This window comes from Eubalaena glacialis, chromosome 17 (assembly GCF_028564815.1).
Source record: "Eubalaena glacialis isolate mEubGla1 chromosome 17, mEubGla1.1.hap2.+ XY, whole genome shotgun sequence".
NCBI classification, from domain to species: Eukaryota; Metazoa; Chordata; class Mammalia; order Artiodactyla; family Balaenidae; genus Eubalaena; species Eubalaena glacialis.
This window is the reverse complement of record NC_083732.1, coordinates 424,231-443,131: the sequence shown is the minus strand read 5'-3', so window position 1 is coordinate 443,131 and position 18,901 is coordinate 424,231. Positions and strand designations below refer to the sequence as shown.

Here is an 18,901-nt window from a genome sequence, read left to right as displayed (position 1 = left end):
ATAAATGGACTAACTGCCACTGAGTTTCTCACTTTAAAATGGTTAATTTTGTGTTCTGTAAAGCTCACTATAATTTTTTTTTTTTTTAAATATTAGGGTCTTCAGAAAAATCGGGTCTTCTCTCTGTCCCTACAAGTGTCTACACATTCTCCTCTGCTTGCACCTCTGTGCTTTTTACTCCCTAGGCTGCAGGTAAGAGTGGGTCAGGTTCCAAACCCTCCTCAGGAAGCCAGCTCTTCAGGTGCATTTTCTCATAAAATGGTGCTTCAGGTGGTGGCGATGCCTGCGGTCTCCTAAGGCCAAAGTGGGAGGGGTGGGGACTGTCACTTGGGGGCTGCTTCCTCATCCTTCCCTGCTCTGAGCCCGGGAGCGACCCCTCTCTGAGAGAGGTGAGGGGATGGGAGCCTCTCGGCGGGCGGCTGGAAACCACAGGCTGTGGACAGGCTGCCCGAGTCTGCTCGAGTTTGGCCCTCTCGGCCTCCAGACTCGCGGCCACCCTCCCCCGTGCTCCTCCAAGCAGCAGCGCAATCATCTTCCTGCCAACAGCCAGCCCCGGCTTTGCACCACAGTCGCTCCGTGGTGCTGAAAGAATCGCTTCATTTAAGACAAAAATCTGACCATCCCACCTCGTTAACACGGCCGGGGACAGCAGAACAGCACAGGGCCAGCCTGCCCACGACAGCCCCACTCCGCCAGCACACGAAGCTCTCACGGCTGCCCGGCGTTTTCCACGTGCCCTCACCTGTCTGGAAGGCCTTTACCAACTCTGCCAGAGCAATCCTGAGGGCCCTGGCGCCCCACCCCTGCTGTCACTGCCCCCAGCCCCCAGCCCCCAGCCAGCCGCCCTCCGCCCGGCCCGGAGCAGGGAGCACTCAATGTCCGCCTTCACCACCAGCTCATTTACTCCTCAGCAAGGCTTTGGGGTCAGTCCTGTTATCCCTGTTGCAGAGATGAGAAAGTGGGGACCCGGACACAGGTGACAGAGCCTGCCTTCTTGAGGACCACCAGGCTGTAGCAGTTATGTTTCGGTACTAACGGTAAAAGGAAACGCAAAGAAGGGAAAATCCAAACGGCCTCAACACAATGAACACGTGCTCAATCTCACAAGCACACAGGGGCTGTGGATTCAAGCATCAGTGGCATCACAGCTTTTGCTGTTCATAAAAACCACAGTGGCGTTCAGGAATCTAGTGGTCCAAGGGTGGAAGAGACAGGCCCTCAATGTTACTTTTGGAACTTCTGTACTTTTTGGAAACTAATTCAGCAAATTACTTTCACAGACATTCCTGCCCTCCATCCACATCTCGCTCCCCTGTACTGAATTTGTTACCCTACCTGTCAGTTTTCCTCCTGACTAATCCACCCGCAGATCTACTTCCTTGCTCTGTTTCGCCCCCCACCCTGGGTGCTACCTGAGGCCGCAGCCCCTCCGGCCCCTCCAGATGCCCCTGCAGCCTCTTCCCAGACTCTGGCGCTTATCCATCTGCCCTGTCAGCAGCCTTTGTAAGCCCTGCTCTCCTCCTGCCCCCACCCTGCACCTGAGCAGCCCCCCTCCCCTGCCATCTCGGTTCAGGGCTCCTGTCCGTGCCTCCTACAGGTGAGGTCCTGGCGACAGGCACTCGGAGCACTCCTACAGGCTGCCGTCCTGTATCTGGTCGCATCTTTGTCACGCATCCAATGTCAGGCACTCAACAAATACTCGATGAACAAATGAGCAAATGAATATAAGGTAAGTGTGATACTTAAGGAAATACAAATACCTCTTCCATCAAAATCGACTACCCACCTTGGACGCTGCAAATGGAGTTGACCCGAGTGACAGAATCCAGCTCATCCAGCCTCACAGGGCTCGTCAGCTCCCAGGCACCAGAGGCCACACCCAGCTGGGGCTTTGGAAGCAGGAGGACAGTTCGTCCAACACAAACAACCTGACCTGCCAACAGAGACACTTCAGATTATTGCAGATCTGAGGTTTGAAACAAGCGAGTTCTCCTGCCAGTAGAGATGTGTCCTTTGCCAGCCTCCTGGGAGCTGGGGGGACTGGGGGAGCCAAGGGCACCACTGTGCGGTCCCCGTGTGTCCAGAGACACAGCACCGTGCAGAAAGGAAGCCCAAAGCCTTGTGCACTAAGCTGTAAGAGCACACAAACACTAGGTTCAAATTCCATTCATAAAGGCAAATTCTGTGTCATGCAAGTTATATACACTGAAAAATATACAGTCTAGGCAGGATCCTACTTTGATTCCTGGAAAAAAGTACTGACTAATCTAAGCATACAGTTAGGTCTCTGTATCTGCAGGTTCTGCATCTGCAGATTCAAACTAGCACGGATTCAAACAACGGTGGATGGAAAATATTTGGGAAAAAAGTTCCAGAAAGCAAAATTTGAATTTGCTGCACACCGGCAAGTAGTTACACAGCACTGACATCGTGTTAGGTATCGTAAGTGATCTGGAGAAGATTTAAAGTGTGGGAGGAGGGCTTCCCTGGTGGCGCAGTGGTTAAGAATCTGCCTGCCAACGCAGGGCACACGGGTTCGAGCCCTGGGCCGGGAAGATCCCACAAGCCGCAGAGCAACTAAGCCCGTGGGTCACAACTACTGAGCCTGTGCTCTAGAGCCCGTGTGCTGCAACTACTGAGCCCATGTGCCATAACTACTAAAGCCCCTGCTCCACAAAGAGAAGCCACCGCAATGAGAAGCCCGCGCACGGCAACAAAGAGGAGCCCCCGCTCGCCGCAACTAGAGAAAGCCCGCGCACAGCAACGAAGACCCAACGCAGCCAAAAATAAATAAATAAATTTATTAAAAAAAAAAATGTGGGAGGATGTGTGCAGCTCATATGCAGATACCACCATTTTACAGAAGGGACCTGAGCACCTGCAGGTCTTGGTGTCCGCAGCGGGGTGGATACTGAGGGACGAAAGCATGTGTTTAAATGTTCTAGCTTTTTGTTTTAAAAAGTGATGCGCCAGGCAGTGGCTTCAGGTGGCTTCTGCACCTGTAAAGTGTGACCCCAACAGACCACCCTTGAGTGACCACTGGCACCTCCTGCTGCTGTGCCGGCACTGCATGCAGGGGGTTCTGGTTCTGTCCGTGTGGCCATCACAGGGGTCTTGTCCGCAGTGGACTTCGGGATGGGGCCTGCATTTCCAGAGCAAGACAGAGGCATCAAGAACCCACAAAGCCATTTTCTGGCATCTCTCAGTCACCACATCAGAGCTGTCAGGAAGAGGAACGCATACCTTGGTCTCGGAGAGCGTCCCTGAAGAAGAAGCTCTTGGAGGTGGCCTCGGAGAGCGCGTCCCGGACTTCCTGGCCCAGCACGCATGAGGGGGCCACGCACACAGGCACGGTTCTGGGGAGGCCCGAGCCCTCACCCTGTGCTTGCAGAGTAGCGTCGGTCACCACCAGCCACACCTCCCTTGGCTCCAGAAGCAAACTGTTCACCTAGGATTCAAGCACACACTCAGGCTGTTACCTTAGTAGCTTTTCTTAGAGCCAAAATTATTTTTTAAAAGCAATAATCTTAGATGATTATTATTAACACTAACAATTTCTGATATCATTTCAGTTAAGTATTTCAAAACATGCAATAGCCTTTGCATGTCTTGGTCAGCAGCCCCCAGGACACGGCTGAGCCCTGTGAGCGCCCACCTCGCAGCTGGTTTAAGGGCTCCTTTGCGGGGGAGACCTGCCCGTCCCTGGCTCCACTCTGCTCGCCCTCTGACCCACCAGGAAGGAGCCATGCCCCTCCTCCCAACGCCATGTGTTCACATAGCTAGGGTGCTGATCATCACACAGTCTTCTCTCCTGCTAGATGTAAGCTTCCCAGGGGTCAGGAATGGTTACGAACTGAATGTTTATGTCCCCCTCCTCTGCCTCTCCCCGCCCCACCAATTCATATGTTGGAGTCCTACACTCCAATGTGATGTGATGGTAATGGGAGACGGGGCCTTTGGGAGGTGATGAGGACATAATGGCACTCGCCATGAGGATCCAGTAGATGCAAATGGGGACAAGGATTTGGCTGGCAAGGCCCCTGTCAGGGGGCCAGCAGGGCTGGCCTGTGAGAACCTGGCTGGCATGAGGTTCAGCTGGTGCTGCTGGTGTGGATGGTGTGGTCAGGCTGAGGATCCCACGTGGCGGTTGACACGACCGGGCGGAGGAGGTGACGGCATGGTCAGGAGCTGTGACTCGGGGTGGGGGGGGCGGAGCGCGCTCACGTGGTTGGGAGGGAGATTACATACAGGAAGTTAGAGAAAGTTACAGTGAGGGAGACGAGAGGCCTCGAGTTCCGGGACAGGTGCTGAATCTCTCTCAACTGCCTACAAGCGAACAGGGAGTGGCTGTGACACGTGGCTGTCCAGCTCTGAGTTAAGGTCCAGTGGAGGCTCCTGCAGGACTGAGGGCCGAGAGCACCCCTCCCCCGGCCTCGGCCCTCTGACTTGGGTCCTGCCCAGCGACCACAGGCTCCTCTCGACGGTGGAAGAAAGAGACCTTAGAAATGGCTGAGCTCCACCCTGAGATTCCTACTTTCACCCCGGAAAGGAGGCTCCAGCTGCTTCTTCCTTTCTACAGCCTGCCTGTGTCAGAGAGGAGCCGACGGGCCCGGTCTGAGAACCGGGCGGGTTCCCCCTGGCGGCTGCACACCCAGCGCTTCACCAGGGGCTGCAGCCCCACCTGCACAAGGAACGGGCTGACCACCACGTCAGCACAGAGTGCACACAGCTCAAGTTCAACAGTGTTTTTCTCTTTTGGTACTCCAGCAGTTTCTGAGAGAGATTATCCTTTAATAAGCTATGCAACACGTTTTGAGAAAGAGAGATGGATTACCTGTGGTCTTTGGTAAATCACTCTGGCATAGAAACTGCAACGGGTACAGGGGCCATCAGTCTGGAAAGGTATTGAAAACAGAAAGGAATGTCTCCCCAAGCTCACAGACACAGCAAAGTAACTGAGACCAGGGTACAAACAAAGACGCCACCTGGAGAATTTCTCTTAAGAAGCGGGGAATTGGAGGCTGGTAAAGCTTCGAAATAGAGTCTTCTTCAATTGCATCAATTTGTCCCAGGTTTGGATGAGCAGTGAGGATGTAACAGAAGCTAGGAGGAGGCAGATGAGTTTTTTCCTGTTCAAAATGAAGGCAAAAGTAGAACATGAATGTATTGTTTAAAGACTCAAATACACTATTAATATAAATCTACTCTTTAATAAAGACCTCTTTATTCACACATGCAGGCTGTTTCTCTGGAAGGCTCTGTAAGAGACGGGTTATGTTGTTTCTCTCTGGAAACAAGCATAAGAACTTCTGTGCTTTTGAGTTTATTACCAATTCAAGATTTCATTTTGGAAGTTTATTCTTCAGAGTACACTGAAGACACCATTTAGAAACGTCTTCCCTGGAAGTAATCTAGAAATGGCATTCCTGACCACTAGGCTGCTGGTCTAGCACAGGACAGAGCCACCGTCTCGGCCTGTGCTAGGAAGTCAGCTACCACACAAGCAAGGTAGCCCCAGTTCTCAGCTTGGGGAGCTAAAGCCCAAAGCAGCCGCTGCCAGCCTGCTGGACAGGGCTCAGGGCGGGGAGGAGGGACACATTTTCATCCGTCGATTTTGCTACCTGTGAGCAACTGACTACCATAAACAATGTGATGAGGAAGGAAAGGGAAATCCCTGGCTGAGCTGGTGGGTGAACCGACACCCATGGATTCTGTTCACTGAGTTTTTGCTCTAATTGGTGACTAAGTGTTGGTTCTACTACTGACTGGAAGGTGGCGGGGAAACCACCCGCTTCTTGTTCGGTGCGAGGCTGAGACCCTCAGTGCGCAGTGGCCCGTGACGATGAGGGTCGAGAGGCGTCGCGTAAAGTAACCTCAGGAGGCATGCATGCGGCACCGTGTGGAAGGCAGCCAGGCCCCAGCCTGTGAGCGAGGAGAGTGGGTCTGGATCTCTGTACCGGCTCCCACCCTCCCTCTGGACCTGGGCTTCTTGGGGATGTGCACTGTGGGCTGGCACTGGCTCAGCGCCTGGTGGCCACAGAGCAGGTGCGATGGGGGGTGTGGGGTTGGGGGATGCTGCAATGCTGGGCTTACCTCGAAGGCTGGCCCGTGGCCTGGTGCTTTCAGAGGCGCCACTGGAGGCCACATGGTGTCAATCAAACTGAAAAGCTCCGTCATCCTGGAAAAAGAAGAGATGGCCTGGTCAGTGAGCTGCTCACAGGCAGACCTGCTCCACAGACACCAGGCCAAATGCCAAGGAGCCACCATTCAGGACGATGAAGTCAGGGGCACACAGACAGACAGACCTTGGAGCCTGACTGCACAAGAACAGGAAGGAGACTGTTCATTAAATTACGATGCATCTGATATACCTGGAGAAAACTCTAACTCGAAAAGATACATGCATCCCAATGTTCACAGCAGCACAATTTACAATAGCCAAGACATGGAAGCAACTTAAATGTCCATCGCTGGAGGAGTGGATAAAGAAGTTGTGGTGCACATATACAATGGAATACTACTCAGCCATAAAAAGGAATGAAATAATGCCATTTGCAGCAACGTGGATGGACCTAGAAATCAACATACTAAGTGAAGTAAGTCACAAACAGAAGGACAAATATCATATGATATCACTTATATGTGGAATGTAAAAAAATGATACAAATGAACTTATTTACAAAACAGAAATAGACTCACAGACATAGACAACAAACTTATGGTTACCAGAAGGGAAAGGGAGAGGCATAAATTAGGAGTTTGGGACTGACAGACACACACTACTATATATAAAATAAACAACAAGAACCTACGGTATAGCACAGGAAACTATATTCAGTATATTGTAGTAACTATAATGGAAAAGAATCTGAAAAAGAATATATACATATATGTACATGTATAACTGAATCACTTTGCTGTACACCTGAAACCCTGTAAATCAACTATACTTCAATAAAAAAACTATAAAAAATTATGAGGCAGCCACTGAAATGGTTACACAGAAAATATTTAAGGACACGGAAAGATATTCACGATACCCTGCTAAGTGAAAAGCAGACAACAAATTATAATGTCTCTCTCTCTAAAAGATAAAAAAATGTTGTTAGTGGTTATCTGAGTAGAACTTAAAGGTGACGTTTATTTTCTTCCTTTGGTTTATGTATTTCCTATATTTTGCAAAACAGGTATGTGTCACTCATAGAATAAAAAAGTTATCAATAAGTTATCTAAAATAAAGAATATAGCCAGACACAAAAAGACAAATAGTGTATGAGTCCACTTATATGAGGTCCCTACAGACAAATTCACAGAGACAGACAGTGGTTGACAGGGGCTAGGGAGTTAGTGTTTCATGGGGACACAGCTTCACTTTGGGAAAATGAGAAAGTTCTGGAGGTGGATGGTGGCGACGGTTGCACAACAATGTGAATATACTTAATGCTACTTAAAAATGGTTAAGGTGGAAAATTTTATGTAATGTATATTTTACCACAATTTTAAAAATCCTGTTTTAGTTGCAAAAAAAAAAAAAAAGAATATACATCACAAAGACTTCTTAGACTTTGCCTTAAGTTTCAACAATGTTTAATTAATTAATTAATTTTTATTTTTGGCTGCATTGGGTCTTCATTGTTGGGTCTTTGTTGCTGCACGTGGCTTTCTCTAGTTGCGGCGAGCGGGGGCTACTCTTCGTTGCGGTGCGCGGGCTTCTCATTGCGGTGGCTTCTCTTGTTGCGGGCTCTAGGCGCGCGGGCTTCAGTAGTTGTGGCTCGCGGGCTCTAGGGCGCAGGCTCAGTAGTTGTGGCGCATGGTCTTAGTTGCTCCGTGGCATGTGGGATCTTCCCAGACCAGGGCTCGAACCCGTGTCCCCTGCATTGGCAGGCGGATTCTTAACCACTGCGCTACCAGGGAAGTCCCTTAACGATGTTTATATATAATAATGTTGCTTACTTTTTGAAAAGCTTGTGGCCTTAATAATTAATGTTACATATTCTTATTTCTCTCAACATTTAAGAGCAAGTACTATTTTAAGTGCTTAGGATCCAGCAGTTAACAAGTCGAAACACTCAGAACTGAGAATGAGGGTCTCAGCATCATGGAGAACAAGACTCAAAGCTTCCCATGGTCTTTTAGCCCCTCACACCAAACACAACAGAAACGTGGCCTGCAGGGCGTGGCCTACAGCCAACACCAAGATTCTGGGTCCAAATCAAGCACAAAAGCGGTAAGCAAAGGGGGACACACGAGGGAAGTTCACTCTCTCCCTCTCCTGACAGCAGCTGTTTGTGTGGGTGACTGGACAGGGCTGGGCGACCGGGGCCAGCTGAGGTTCAGAGGCAGCTGGCTGGACACCGGGTGGACGCTGGGGGCCCGCTGCGCCTCTCTCCCGGGCATCGTCCACCGGCTCCTGCCCTGAACATCCTGCTTCTTTCCACACAGCTCCCTGAAGGACAGGCACCGAAGTGCCAGCCCACATGAGGGGTTGGAGACTCGGTGAACGAATAACCAGCACTCACACAGTCTCATACACACGCACACAACTTCTGAGAACCTTGCATAAACAGAGTCACGTGGTGCATGGCATGTCGAGTTGGCTTTCGTCATTCAGCACAATGTACCCGAGATCCATCCAGGCTGCCGTGCCATCAGCAGCTTGTCCCTGTTTACTGCTGAGTGCTGTCCATGGTGTGGATGTGACACAGCTTGTTTACCATTCACCTTTGAGGAACATCTGGGTTGTTTCCAGTTTGTGGCTATTACAAACACTTGGGTACAGATTTTTGTGTGAATGCAGATATCTGTTTCTCTGGATAAATGCCCAGGAGTGCAGCTGCTTGGATAAGTATGTTCAGTTTTTAAAGGAACTGCCAACTCTGCTCCTGGGGGGCCACACCACCTTACACGCCCACCTGCAACATATGAGAGATGGTTTCTTCCCATCCTCACTGGCATCCGATGTTCTCACTGTTTTTCATTTTAGTTTTTCATGTTTAGCTGTTTAGGAGCATGGTAATATCTCACCATGGTCTTGATGTGCTTTTTTCTTAAGGACAGTCATGTCGAACACCTTTCCATGTGTTTATTTGCCGTGTGATGTCCTCTTTGGAAATGTCTCTTCATGTCCTTTGCCCATTTTCTAATTGGACTGCTTATGTGTGTGTGTGTGTGTGTTTTTACTGTTGAGTTCTGACACTTCATTATATAGTCTACGATATAAGGTTTGCAAATATTTTCTCACGGTCTGTAGCTTGTCTTTTCATTCTCTTAACACAATCTTTTGCAGAGTAAAAACTTTTAATTTTGATAAAGTCCAACTTACTGATTTTTCCTTTCATGGATCATGCTTTTGTTGTCACATCTTAGAACTCTTTACTCAACAAGTCCCAAAGGTTTTCTTTATAGTTTTATGTTTTATATTTAAACCTAAGATCTATTGTGAGGTATGAGATTTAGGTTGAGATTAATTTTTTGCCCATATACGTCCAGTTAGTTGAAGACTATCCTTCCTCCACCAAATTGCTTTGTTTGCACCTTGGTCAGGAATCATTTGGCCGTAATCCCACAGGCTGCTTCCCAAGTTCTCTCCACTGATCAGAGTCATCCCTCCACCAATGCCGCAGTTTCTTGTAGCCATAAGTTTTGAAATTGGGTGTGATTCCTCCCACTTTATCCTTTTTTCAAAACTGTTTTATCTACTCTAGTTCCTTTGCATTTCCAGACAAAGCCAATCAGGAGCAGTATGCAGAGGGGAAGATGAGAGGGGTTGCCCCTGCAAAGAAGACTTCTGGTCTGCAACAGAAAAATGTTGAAGTGAAAACAAAAAAGAACAAACAGAAAACACCTGGAAATGGAGACGGTGGTAGTACGAGTGAGACACCTCAGTCTCCTCGCAAGAAAAGGGCCCGAGTAGCTTCTACTGTTGAAAATGAGGAAACATTCATGTACAGAGTTGAAGTTAAAGTAAAGATTCCTGAAGAACTAAAACCATGGCTTGTTGAAGAGTGGGACTTAATTACCTGGCAAAAACAGCTCTTTTATCTTCCTGCCAAGAAGAATGTGGATTCCATTCTAGAGGATTCTGCAAATTACAAGAAATCTCGAGGAAACACAGAAAATAAGGAGTATGCTGTTCATGAAGTTGTGGCAGGGATCAAGGAATACTTCAATGTAATGTTGGGCACTCAGCTGCTCTGCGAATATGAGAGACCACAGTATGCTGAAATCCTCGCAGATCACCCTGATGCGCCATGTCCAAGGTGCATGGAGCGCCACATCTACTGAGATTATTTGTACGTACTGGAGCAATGTTGGCCTATGCACCTCTGGATGAGAAGAGCCTTGCTTTATTACTGAATTACCTCCATGATTTCCTAAAATACCTGGCAAAGAACTCTGCAACTTTGTTTAGTGCCAGTGATTATGTAGTGGCTCCTCCTGAGTACGAGCGGAAAGCTGTGTGAGGTGCTTATATGCACTCGTGTTTGGATCTCTGTAAACACATTTTTGTTTCTTAGTCCTTCTCTTGTACAAATGATGTACTTTGGAAACGTTAGTGTATAACAGAAGTGATGTTTGTTTTCTGTTTGATTTTAAACAGAAAATAAAAGGGGTTACAGCTCCTTTTTTTCTTTTTTTTTTTTTTTCATTTCAAAGTTGCTACCAGAGTATTCAATGATGGACAACAGAGAGACGTGCCGTAGAGTGTTTTACTGCTTAGCTGACAAAGCTGCGCTTGAATGCTGGTGGTTCTATTCCTTTGACACCGTGCACTTTGATAACGTGTGTTAATGCTGTACGACAAAACGCCCTGATTCCCAGCGCCTAAGGTTCCATTCAGTGTGTACAACTGAACACACTCGTCCATTTGTGCTCCCCACTTCTTTACCGTGCTTACAGTGAAGAGCCCATCCTTTGCAAGTCATCCATGTCACTCCTTAGGCATTTTATCTTTGCTCAGATTGTCAGAGAATGGTGGCTTGTTTCACGGTTTTTGTATTGGTGTCTAATCACGTTTTAACATGACAGACACAATGCATTGTGTAGCTACAGTTTTCTGGAAAAGTCAATATTTTAGAAATTGTTTTTCAGATCTTCAATAAATTTTTTCCTTAAATTTCAAAAAGAAAAAACAAGTTTAGAATAGGCCTGGATATATCTACAGACATTTTTGCTGGGACTTTCATGGGTACTGCGTCAAGCCTACACCATCTTTTGGGGAGAACCAGCATCTTTACAGCGTTGAGTCTTCCACTCCATGAACGTGGCACACCTTTCCATTTATTTAGATCTTCTCTGATCTCTTTAATCAGTGTTTTGTAGTTTGCAGCATACAAGTCCTGACATGTTTTGTTAGATTTATACCTAAATACTCCTTTTTGGGCAACTGTAAATGCTGTATTTTTAATTTTGGTTTTCAAGGGTTCATTGCTAGTATATAGAAATGTGACTGATTTGTGAATGTTAATCTTGTATGCTGCTACTTTGCTGAACTGACTTACTAGTTTTAGGAATTTTTTTTTTTTTCTTTTGTAGATTCCTTGGGATTTTCGACATAGACCATCATGTCATCTGAAGTAGAGACAGTTTTATTTCTTCCTTTCTGTCTTTTTGCTTTTCCTTGTCTTATTGTGATGGTTAGTCTATTTAGTACTTTTAAAGTACCCTACCAGAATCTAACATTTAACTTCCACTTTTAAACACGCTGATATAGAAAAAAACTCTGAGAGGACATCCAGGACAGCAAATACAATAAACAGCACGTGAAGAGTGTCAGGGTGTGATGCTGGCGACAGAACGCTGGCAAAGTTGGATGAAGAGAACAAGGCTGACACTTAAAGGTCAAATTCACTGCCCTGTTCCCTCACGTGTAGACCGATTTCTCTCATTTCTTCCCTCTTTCTCCCCACCCCCCAGCCCGATGATGAAACTACTCAAAGAAAAGCTGGGCCAGGACAACAAAAACTACTAATCCAGGTGGACTTGCAGAGAAAAAACAAACACACCCCTTGTCATTCTATGCACATCTGCTTGAAGCTCAATGCCTGCTTTTACCAACTGGACTGGCCGTTTTGGTGACTTAAGAAAGTGGTAGAGTATTACCGAGAGAGTCAGCCTTTTATTATCTATTTGCTAAGTCTGGGAATCTAAATTTCATATACTCTTTGCCTTCCATATAACCTTGTGAACAAATAATGGAAAAAGGATACCTTAATTTCCTCAAGAAACAGGTCATAATCTATCTGCCAACAGGCTTTTACTGCAGCTGGCTTCGCTAAATCTTAGACTTTTAGAAAAATTACCTAAAGATGAACTTTCCTAGTGGGAAAGGTGGGTAAACTTGAAAAGCGACCTTTGCGAAGGCAAGCGTGGCTGGTGACTGGAGTGCCCTGGAGTGAGCAAGCGCTGCAGCTCCTTGGGGGGGCCAAGCACACTCCCCCAAAGCCAGTCCCTGTGGCCCAGTCCCCAGGGCCTCCTCTAGGGCTGGCTCAGCTCTTCCACTCTCTCCAACGCAAAGGCCGCCTCTGAGTGTGACCAGCTGCTGCAAGTGTTAAGAGGTACCTTCTCGCACATCTTCACTTGGGGAGACCCCCCAGGAGAGACAGATGAGGATGGCTGCACCACACTCTTTGAATCTAACTGGACTGCTTGAGACTTGGGACTGCAACAGAGATGGCGGGTCAGCGGGAACACTGCTCCTCACGCCCCCAGGCCTCGGGGTTCCCGCTCCCACTCCCACCCCCCATGCTTCTGGAGATGGGTGTTCGCTCTGGGGGGCCTGGAGCCCGCGGGGTGCAGAGCGGACGCCTTCATCTGCACTGCAGGTGAGCCCTGAAACCTCCTGGCCCCGTTGTGCTCCCCGCAGGACTCTGATTCTCCCACTTCTAAGCCTGCAGCGGCTGAGGGGGGTGGGAGCAGCGCAGGCTTTCTGGGAGGGTGCAGCAGCACGAGGTAGCTAGAAACAGCCAATCGTCTGGGATACATGCCTTCTACAGGCTGAGACACAAGCCTGGCTGGCTGAATACCTTGTTCATGCTGCAAAGGCCTTTGGGTATTGATTAAAACAAAACAAGACAACATTTTCCAGCTCATTTGCAGTAAAAAAAATTACAAATACAGAGCACTGTAGTTAACTTCAAAAACATTTTCTGATTTGTTGTTTTAATAATTACCAGCTCCCTAAGAGAGAAAAAAGTGTTGCAAAGATTAAGGGTTAGTACACAACTAGAGATACTTACCCTGGAGCAAAGTTACTAATTTCTTAGAATGAGAAAACCCATTCTGTTGCCTGCATTTTGTTGTTTGTGGGATATTCTGGAAGCTGTAAAAAATCTAAGTAGAAAATACACAAATGAGTCACACAGGGAGGGGACCGACTTGAGGCCATCTCTGAAAAAAGTCTCACAAATTCAGCATAAGAGTCTGAAATGATGCCCACATTCAGGTGTCTCTCCTGGACGGACGAGAGCCCAGGTTTGCCCTCCAGGGAAAACAATCGAGCCGAGACCCCACATCAACTGCTGAATTTCTGGCTGAGAAAGGCAGCCTCTAACCCTTACCCCCGACGCTCTCCGTTGCTCTGACAAGAGGAAGAGGACCGGGGCTAGTCCTGGGGCAGCCACAGCAGGGCTGCCTGGCGCAAAGAAGAGGCCACGAGAACAGAGTGCGCCTGAGGACGACAGCAAGAGGAGTTTTAGAAACATCACAGATAGACAGGGAAGGAGCAGGGGCTCTGGCCTCACCACTATCCGAAAGGATGCTGAATGTACATGTTTCACACTGATTTTATAGACTGGCGCAGCCTCCCTGTACCGAGGGCGACGGCCAGTGTCGCCTGGAAGCAGGTCCCCGGCTGCGGCCGGTGGGGAGGAAGCAAGGCGGAGAGCTCTCCCTGACCTCACCAGGTTGTTCCCCGACACGCCTGCTCACCGGGCCTGTTTTCTATGTTATTTTAGAGTTATTTTTCCATCTCATACTGCCTCATCTAACTACTCCCAAATCTTCACCGGGTAATCTAAGACTGCCTGAATCACTTTCTTTTGGGTGTGGGTGGAGTGGAATTTGCTGCAGAAGATTTAAACCACAATGGTGACGTCACCTCAAGATGGGATGCAACCTGTTCACTGAGTTAATTCATCCTCAGAGATCTCAGAATTTTTTTTTTTAAACCAAGCATTTAAATGTTCCTAAAATTTTTTCATGCAGTTGCTAATTTCTCTGTACCTACTGTTATGTAGTACTCACGGTTTTCTAATAAGACAGATTACCTGGAGATGGAATATTTCAGACCAGGGATTCTGAAAGTGGGGTCTGGAGACCCCTGGGTCTGTAAGACCCTTTCAAGGGACCCGCAAGGCCAGAACTATGTCCTGAGACCTTATTTTCCCTTCTCTCATGAGTGTACAGTGGAGTTTTCTAGAGGCTGCACTATGTACGATACAGGACTGACTGAATGCAGAGCAGAGATGACAATCCATTGTTTCCTGTTAGTCCAGACATTAAAGAGATCTGCAGAAAACATAAAATAAGGCTACTCTTCTCACTAAGGTGGTCTTGGTTTAGAAAATATTTTTCATAAAAATTCTATTTATGTTATTATTTAATGGGTTTATTTTTAGGATTTTTAGGTGAACTAATAAATATTTAATTTTTTGCATTTTATTTTCTAATATAGTAATTATTGATCAATATAACCACATTAAAAAAATCTCCTTGGGGGTCTCAGTAATTTTGAAGAGTATTAACGGGTACTGAGACCATGAAGTCTGGAAGTGATCTCTAACCCTCAGTGCCGCTCAAGATCCACTCTCTACCATCTACCTCCCTCCCTCCGTCTCCCTCTGTGCCCTCGACTGTCTTCCAGAAGGTAGCTTGTGTCACCTTACGTCCTTTTATGTCACCCTCATACACACACGAGACAACCTCGAATCAACTAAACAAACTTTTGCCTTGATACTGAAATGCATTTCCCTCAGAGGTTTGGCTGCCAGAGCAGACACTACCAGATGGCCCTGGAGATCATGAGCAAACTGATAGGAGCCATGGCAACCTTGAGATCCTGAGGAGGTTAGATAATCAGTGACTAAACTACATCATTATGCTGGTGAGATAGGAAAATGGGGCAGTCACTTTGGAAAACACTTTGGCATAGACCCAGCAATCCCACTTCTAGCTATCTACCCAAGAGAACTGAAGACTTACGTCCATATGTGCATCATGAATGTTCATAGCAGTATTACTATTCATGACAGCCAGAAAGTAACATGGAAGCAACCCAAATGTGCATCAACTGATGAATGGATAAGTAAGTCTGGTATATCCATACAACAGAGTATCAGGCAGCCATAAAAAGGAGTGAAGTACTGACACATGATACAACATGGATGAACCTCGAAAACATGATGCTCAGTGGAAGAAGCCAGGATGGTTCCTTTATACGAAGTGTTCAGTATATGCAAATTCACAGAGACAGAGTGCAGGTTAGTGGCTGCCGGGGCTGCAGGGTGGGGAGTGACTGCTCACGGGGAAGGCGTCTCTTTTGGGGGTGAAGACACTGCTTCTGAACGAGACAGTGATGGCATCACGTCGGTCGGGCATTCTGACCTCAGAGGCCACTCTCTGCTAAGAATATCCCATAAATACCTTAGAGATGTGGGGAATTACTAAACATTTTCCAAGACTAGTTCAATGAATTTCAGGACAATATTTTTCAAATTTTATTCAACAGATAGAGAAACTGAAGAAAGGAAATTAAAGACACACAACTGAAATTAAGCCTTCTGCACTATTCCTTTGCTTAAATTTATAACTATGAAAGATAAATTTGTAACTTTGGAAGTCCTCACATTTTGTAGGCAATCTGCTAGTAATATTAAAAAATGTCTTTCCTAATCTAGATTCTTTCCTCAAGATCTAGGATATAAAAATATTAACTAGCACAACTTTGTATTATAAAACAAGTTCTTCGCACATTTCTGTTCTGCCTCGGCAGGAAATGACACACACATACTCAGTTACAAGGGAAATAAGGAATTCTTGCTGCATGCTGCTACCTGGAACTGCAGACAGTTCTTCGGCTGGTCTCATTCCCAGGTGGTCCTTATCATTTCAAAAGTGTCACATGATCTACTCACCAGTGTGGAAGCAGGAACACCCACGTTCCACATAAAATCTGTCAGCCCAGGTTTTCTGATAGATGCATATACTTTTTACCAAACGTTATCACCAGTGTGCTCTGATACTTGAAACAAACCTGCCTCCTCACAGTCTATTCTATTACCATGAGTTCACATATGAAGTAGCCTCCCTTCATACACTCTTCCAAAGACAGCCTGCTGTTCCCGTTGGGAAAACTATAAGGAAAACCATGGAGGAAACCAGAGGACTGCAGTGATCCTGGGGGGATGGGGCGTCACCAGGAGGAGCACGCTGGGGGTGATGCCTGGACACCCAGCACGTTCTTGTTCCTTGAATTCGGTGGTGGCTTCATGGGTGGCCCTACAGTCGTTCACTACACTCTGCAACTGGGCATCGCCCATACGTCTGTCGTGTTTCCCCATAAAGATCCGTAAAGAAGGAGACAGGTGCGCACACAATGACGTCTGTTGCTGGGAAGTGGCAGAAACTGAAAAGGGACACCCTTAAAGATACCAAAGGGAAAAGCAACCATTCTTCTTTGTTTACAGACATGCCTACGTTCACGAGAAAGATGTGGAATGAACACCAGTGGAGAGGGGAGTATTAAATTCCCTTTACTCTTTGTGTGACTTATTTTTACAGCAGCAACCAGTGAAAGCAGTGGCTGTACTACCTCCCTTGCACAGAATGCTGAAATGCCTGATCTGAGGCTGCTCACAACATGAGGTCCCGGTCCAGGTCCAGGGGCCTTCGGGACCATCCTCTCCACTGTCAGTGATTCTACGGAGAGGAGCAAATTCTCTTGCTTAAAAAAAAAAAAACAGGGCTTCCCTGGTGGCGCAGTGGTTGAGAATCTGCCTGCCAATGCAGGGGACACGGGTTCGAGCCCTGGTCTGGGAAGATCCCACATGCCGCGGAGCAACTAGGCCTGTGCGCCACAACTACTGAGCCTGCGCGTCTGGAGCCTGTGCTCCGCAACGAGAGGCCCCGACAGTGAGAGGCCCGCGCACCGCGATGAAGAGTGGCCCCCGCTTGCCACAACTAGAGAAAGCCTTCGCACAGAAACGAAGACCCAACACAGCCATAAATAAATAAATAAATAATTCCCATTTAAAAAAAAAAAAAAGTAATGAAAATGATCTTTCTTAAAAGTCATATTTTCATTAATAAGTGTCTAAGTAAACAGAAAAGAAAAATGCCGAACTAAACCTGAGGCGCTCAGTGTGATTATTTACTATGGATCTGATGCTCCTCCTGGTCACTCAAGATAATTCCAGCACAGATGGCTCACTGCTGCTGTTTAACAAAAACAATGGAAAACACCAAGAATCTAACATCAACACCCCTGACAAGAAATGGTCAGACTTCTGACTTGAGGGCCGGGGATTATGACTATAAAGCAAACGGGAAATTCACAGGAACGAATTCCCCTAAAGCTGGAAGTAATTACATGTGAGCCGTAGCCCCAAAGATGCAGCCGCTGGACTCTGACGGACCGGGCTCCAGGCCCACCTCACAGACGTGCAGCCAGGTTCTTACTTAGTCTCAGGAGCTTCAGGGTCTTTATTTAACAACACAATAATCTGTTTTTCAATAAAGACTGATTTATTTTGTCTTGAATTTGGTGGTGGCATCACGGGTGATGCCTGTAGTGAACTGTAGTGAACGATGCCACCACCTAATCTGCCATCTAGTTGGAGAGTTGAAGGAAAGGAAAGAGGGGCTACAGTGACAGTGAAACTTCTTTTCTTTCCACTTCCGTGTCCCACATGAAAAGACAGGCATTTCACTGGCAAACTTATAAAGATTTAAGAGTATTCTACCTATAATAAAAATGCGCCACAACAAAGAGCCCGAGCGCCGCAACGAAAGATCCCACATGCCTCAACTAAGAGCCAACGCAACCAAAAAAAAAGGGCTTCCCTGGTGGCGCAGTGGTTGAGAGTCCGCCTGCCAATGCAGGGGACACGGGTTCTAAGCCCTGGTCTGGGAGGATCCCACATGCCGCGGAGCAACTGGGCCCGTGAGCCACAATTACTGAGCCTGCGCGTCTGGAGCCTGTGCTCCGCAACAAGAGAGGCCGCGATAATGAGAGGTCCGCGCACCTCCATGAAGAGTGGCCCCCGCTCGCCGCAACTAGAGAAAGCCCTCGCACAGAAACGAAGACCCAACACAGCCATAAATAAATAAATAAATAAATAAATAAATTAAAAAAAAACTGTAATTTTAAAAAATGCGTAAGATTCTGCAAATTTGACAAGGCACTTAATGAAAGCATAATTAAGTATTTCCACTTCATATTTGAGATTAACAAGAACACCCCACCTAGCTTCTGAATCACATGACCCAGGGCCCTCACAATAACGGCTACTGCCACAGGCTGTTACCCTGAGAGAGGGAGAGAAAGAACCGTACTGATGTGTGCAATGTTCAGAGCTGCAATCAGTCCTCAATGCTTACTTTCCAACCACGTGGCCCTAGGAGCTGGCTGGGGGCTGGGTGGCCTGACACACCACCTCCCAATTTTGAACAGAATAGCTCCACGTGGGTTTGTTATTAACACAGAGCTTCCTCTTTGGATTCTATTTTTTAAAAGTTCAAAAGTTTTAAAACTACTGGTCCCCTACTGGTAGGTAATTATGATTTTTGTGAGAACAGTGCAGGGAGAGGGGGAGTATTGAGATCTGTAAGAGAAGGAATGAATGAAAAAGCAAAAAAAAAAATCCTGCCCATTTGCTGAATTCGAGACTTACTGTGCTGCCAG

The 18,901-nt window shown here is 47.1% G+C and overlaps 1 protein-coding gene and 1 pseudogene across 12 annotated transcripts in view; one reads left to right on the top strand and one right to left on the bottom strand.

Moving 5' to 3' along the window:
- SPIDR (scaffold protein involved in DNA repair) overlaps positions 1-18,901 on the bottom strand; it is a 367,405-nt gene that overhangs the window by 15,905 nt on the left and 332,599 nt on the right. For 11 of the 12 annotated variants that reach the window (XM_061171846.1, XM_061171848.1, XM_061171850.1 and 8 more), the window contains 5 exons: positions 6,094-6,178; positions 4,986-5,129; positions 4,835-4,894; positions 3,244-3,448; positions 1,787-1,933 (listed from right to left, as the gene is read on the bottom strand). In XM_061171846.1, the coding sequence (XP_061027829.1) occupies positions 1,787-1,933; positions 3,244-3,448; positions 4,835-4,894; positions 4,986-5,129; positions 6,094-6,178 (641 nt within the window). Of the gene's footprint in view, positions 1-1,786; positions 1,934-2,895; positions 3,143-3,243; positions 3,449-4,834; positions 4,895-4,985; positions 5,130-6,093; positions 6,179-18,901 lie in introns of those variants that run through there. The other variant, XM_061171851.1, reaches the window with a different exon arrangement.
- Positions 9,730-10,463, top strand: LOC133077142 (mortality factor 4-like protein 1; annotated as a pseudogene).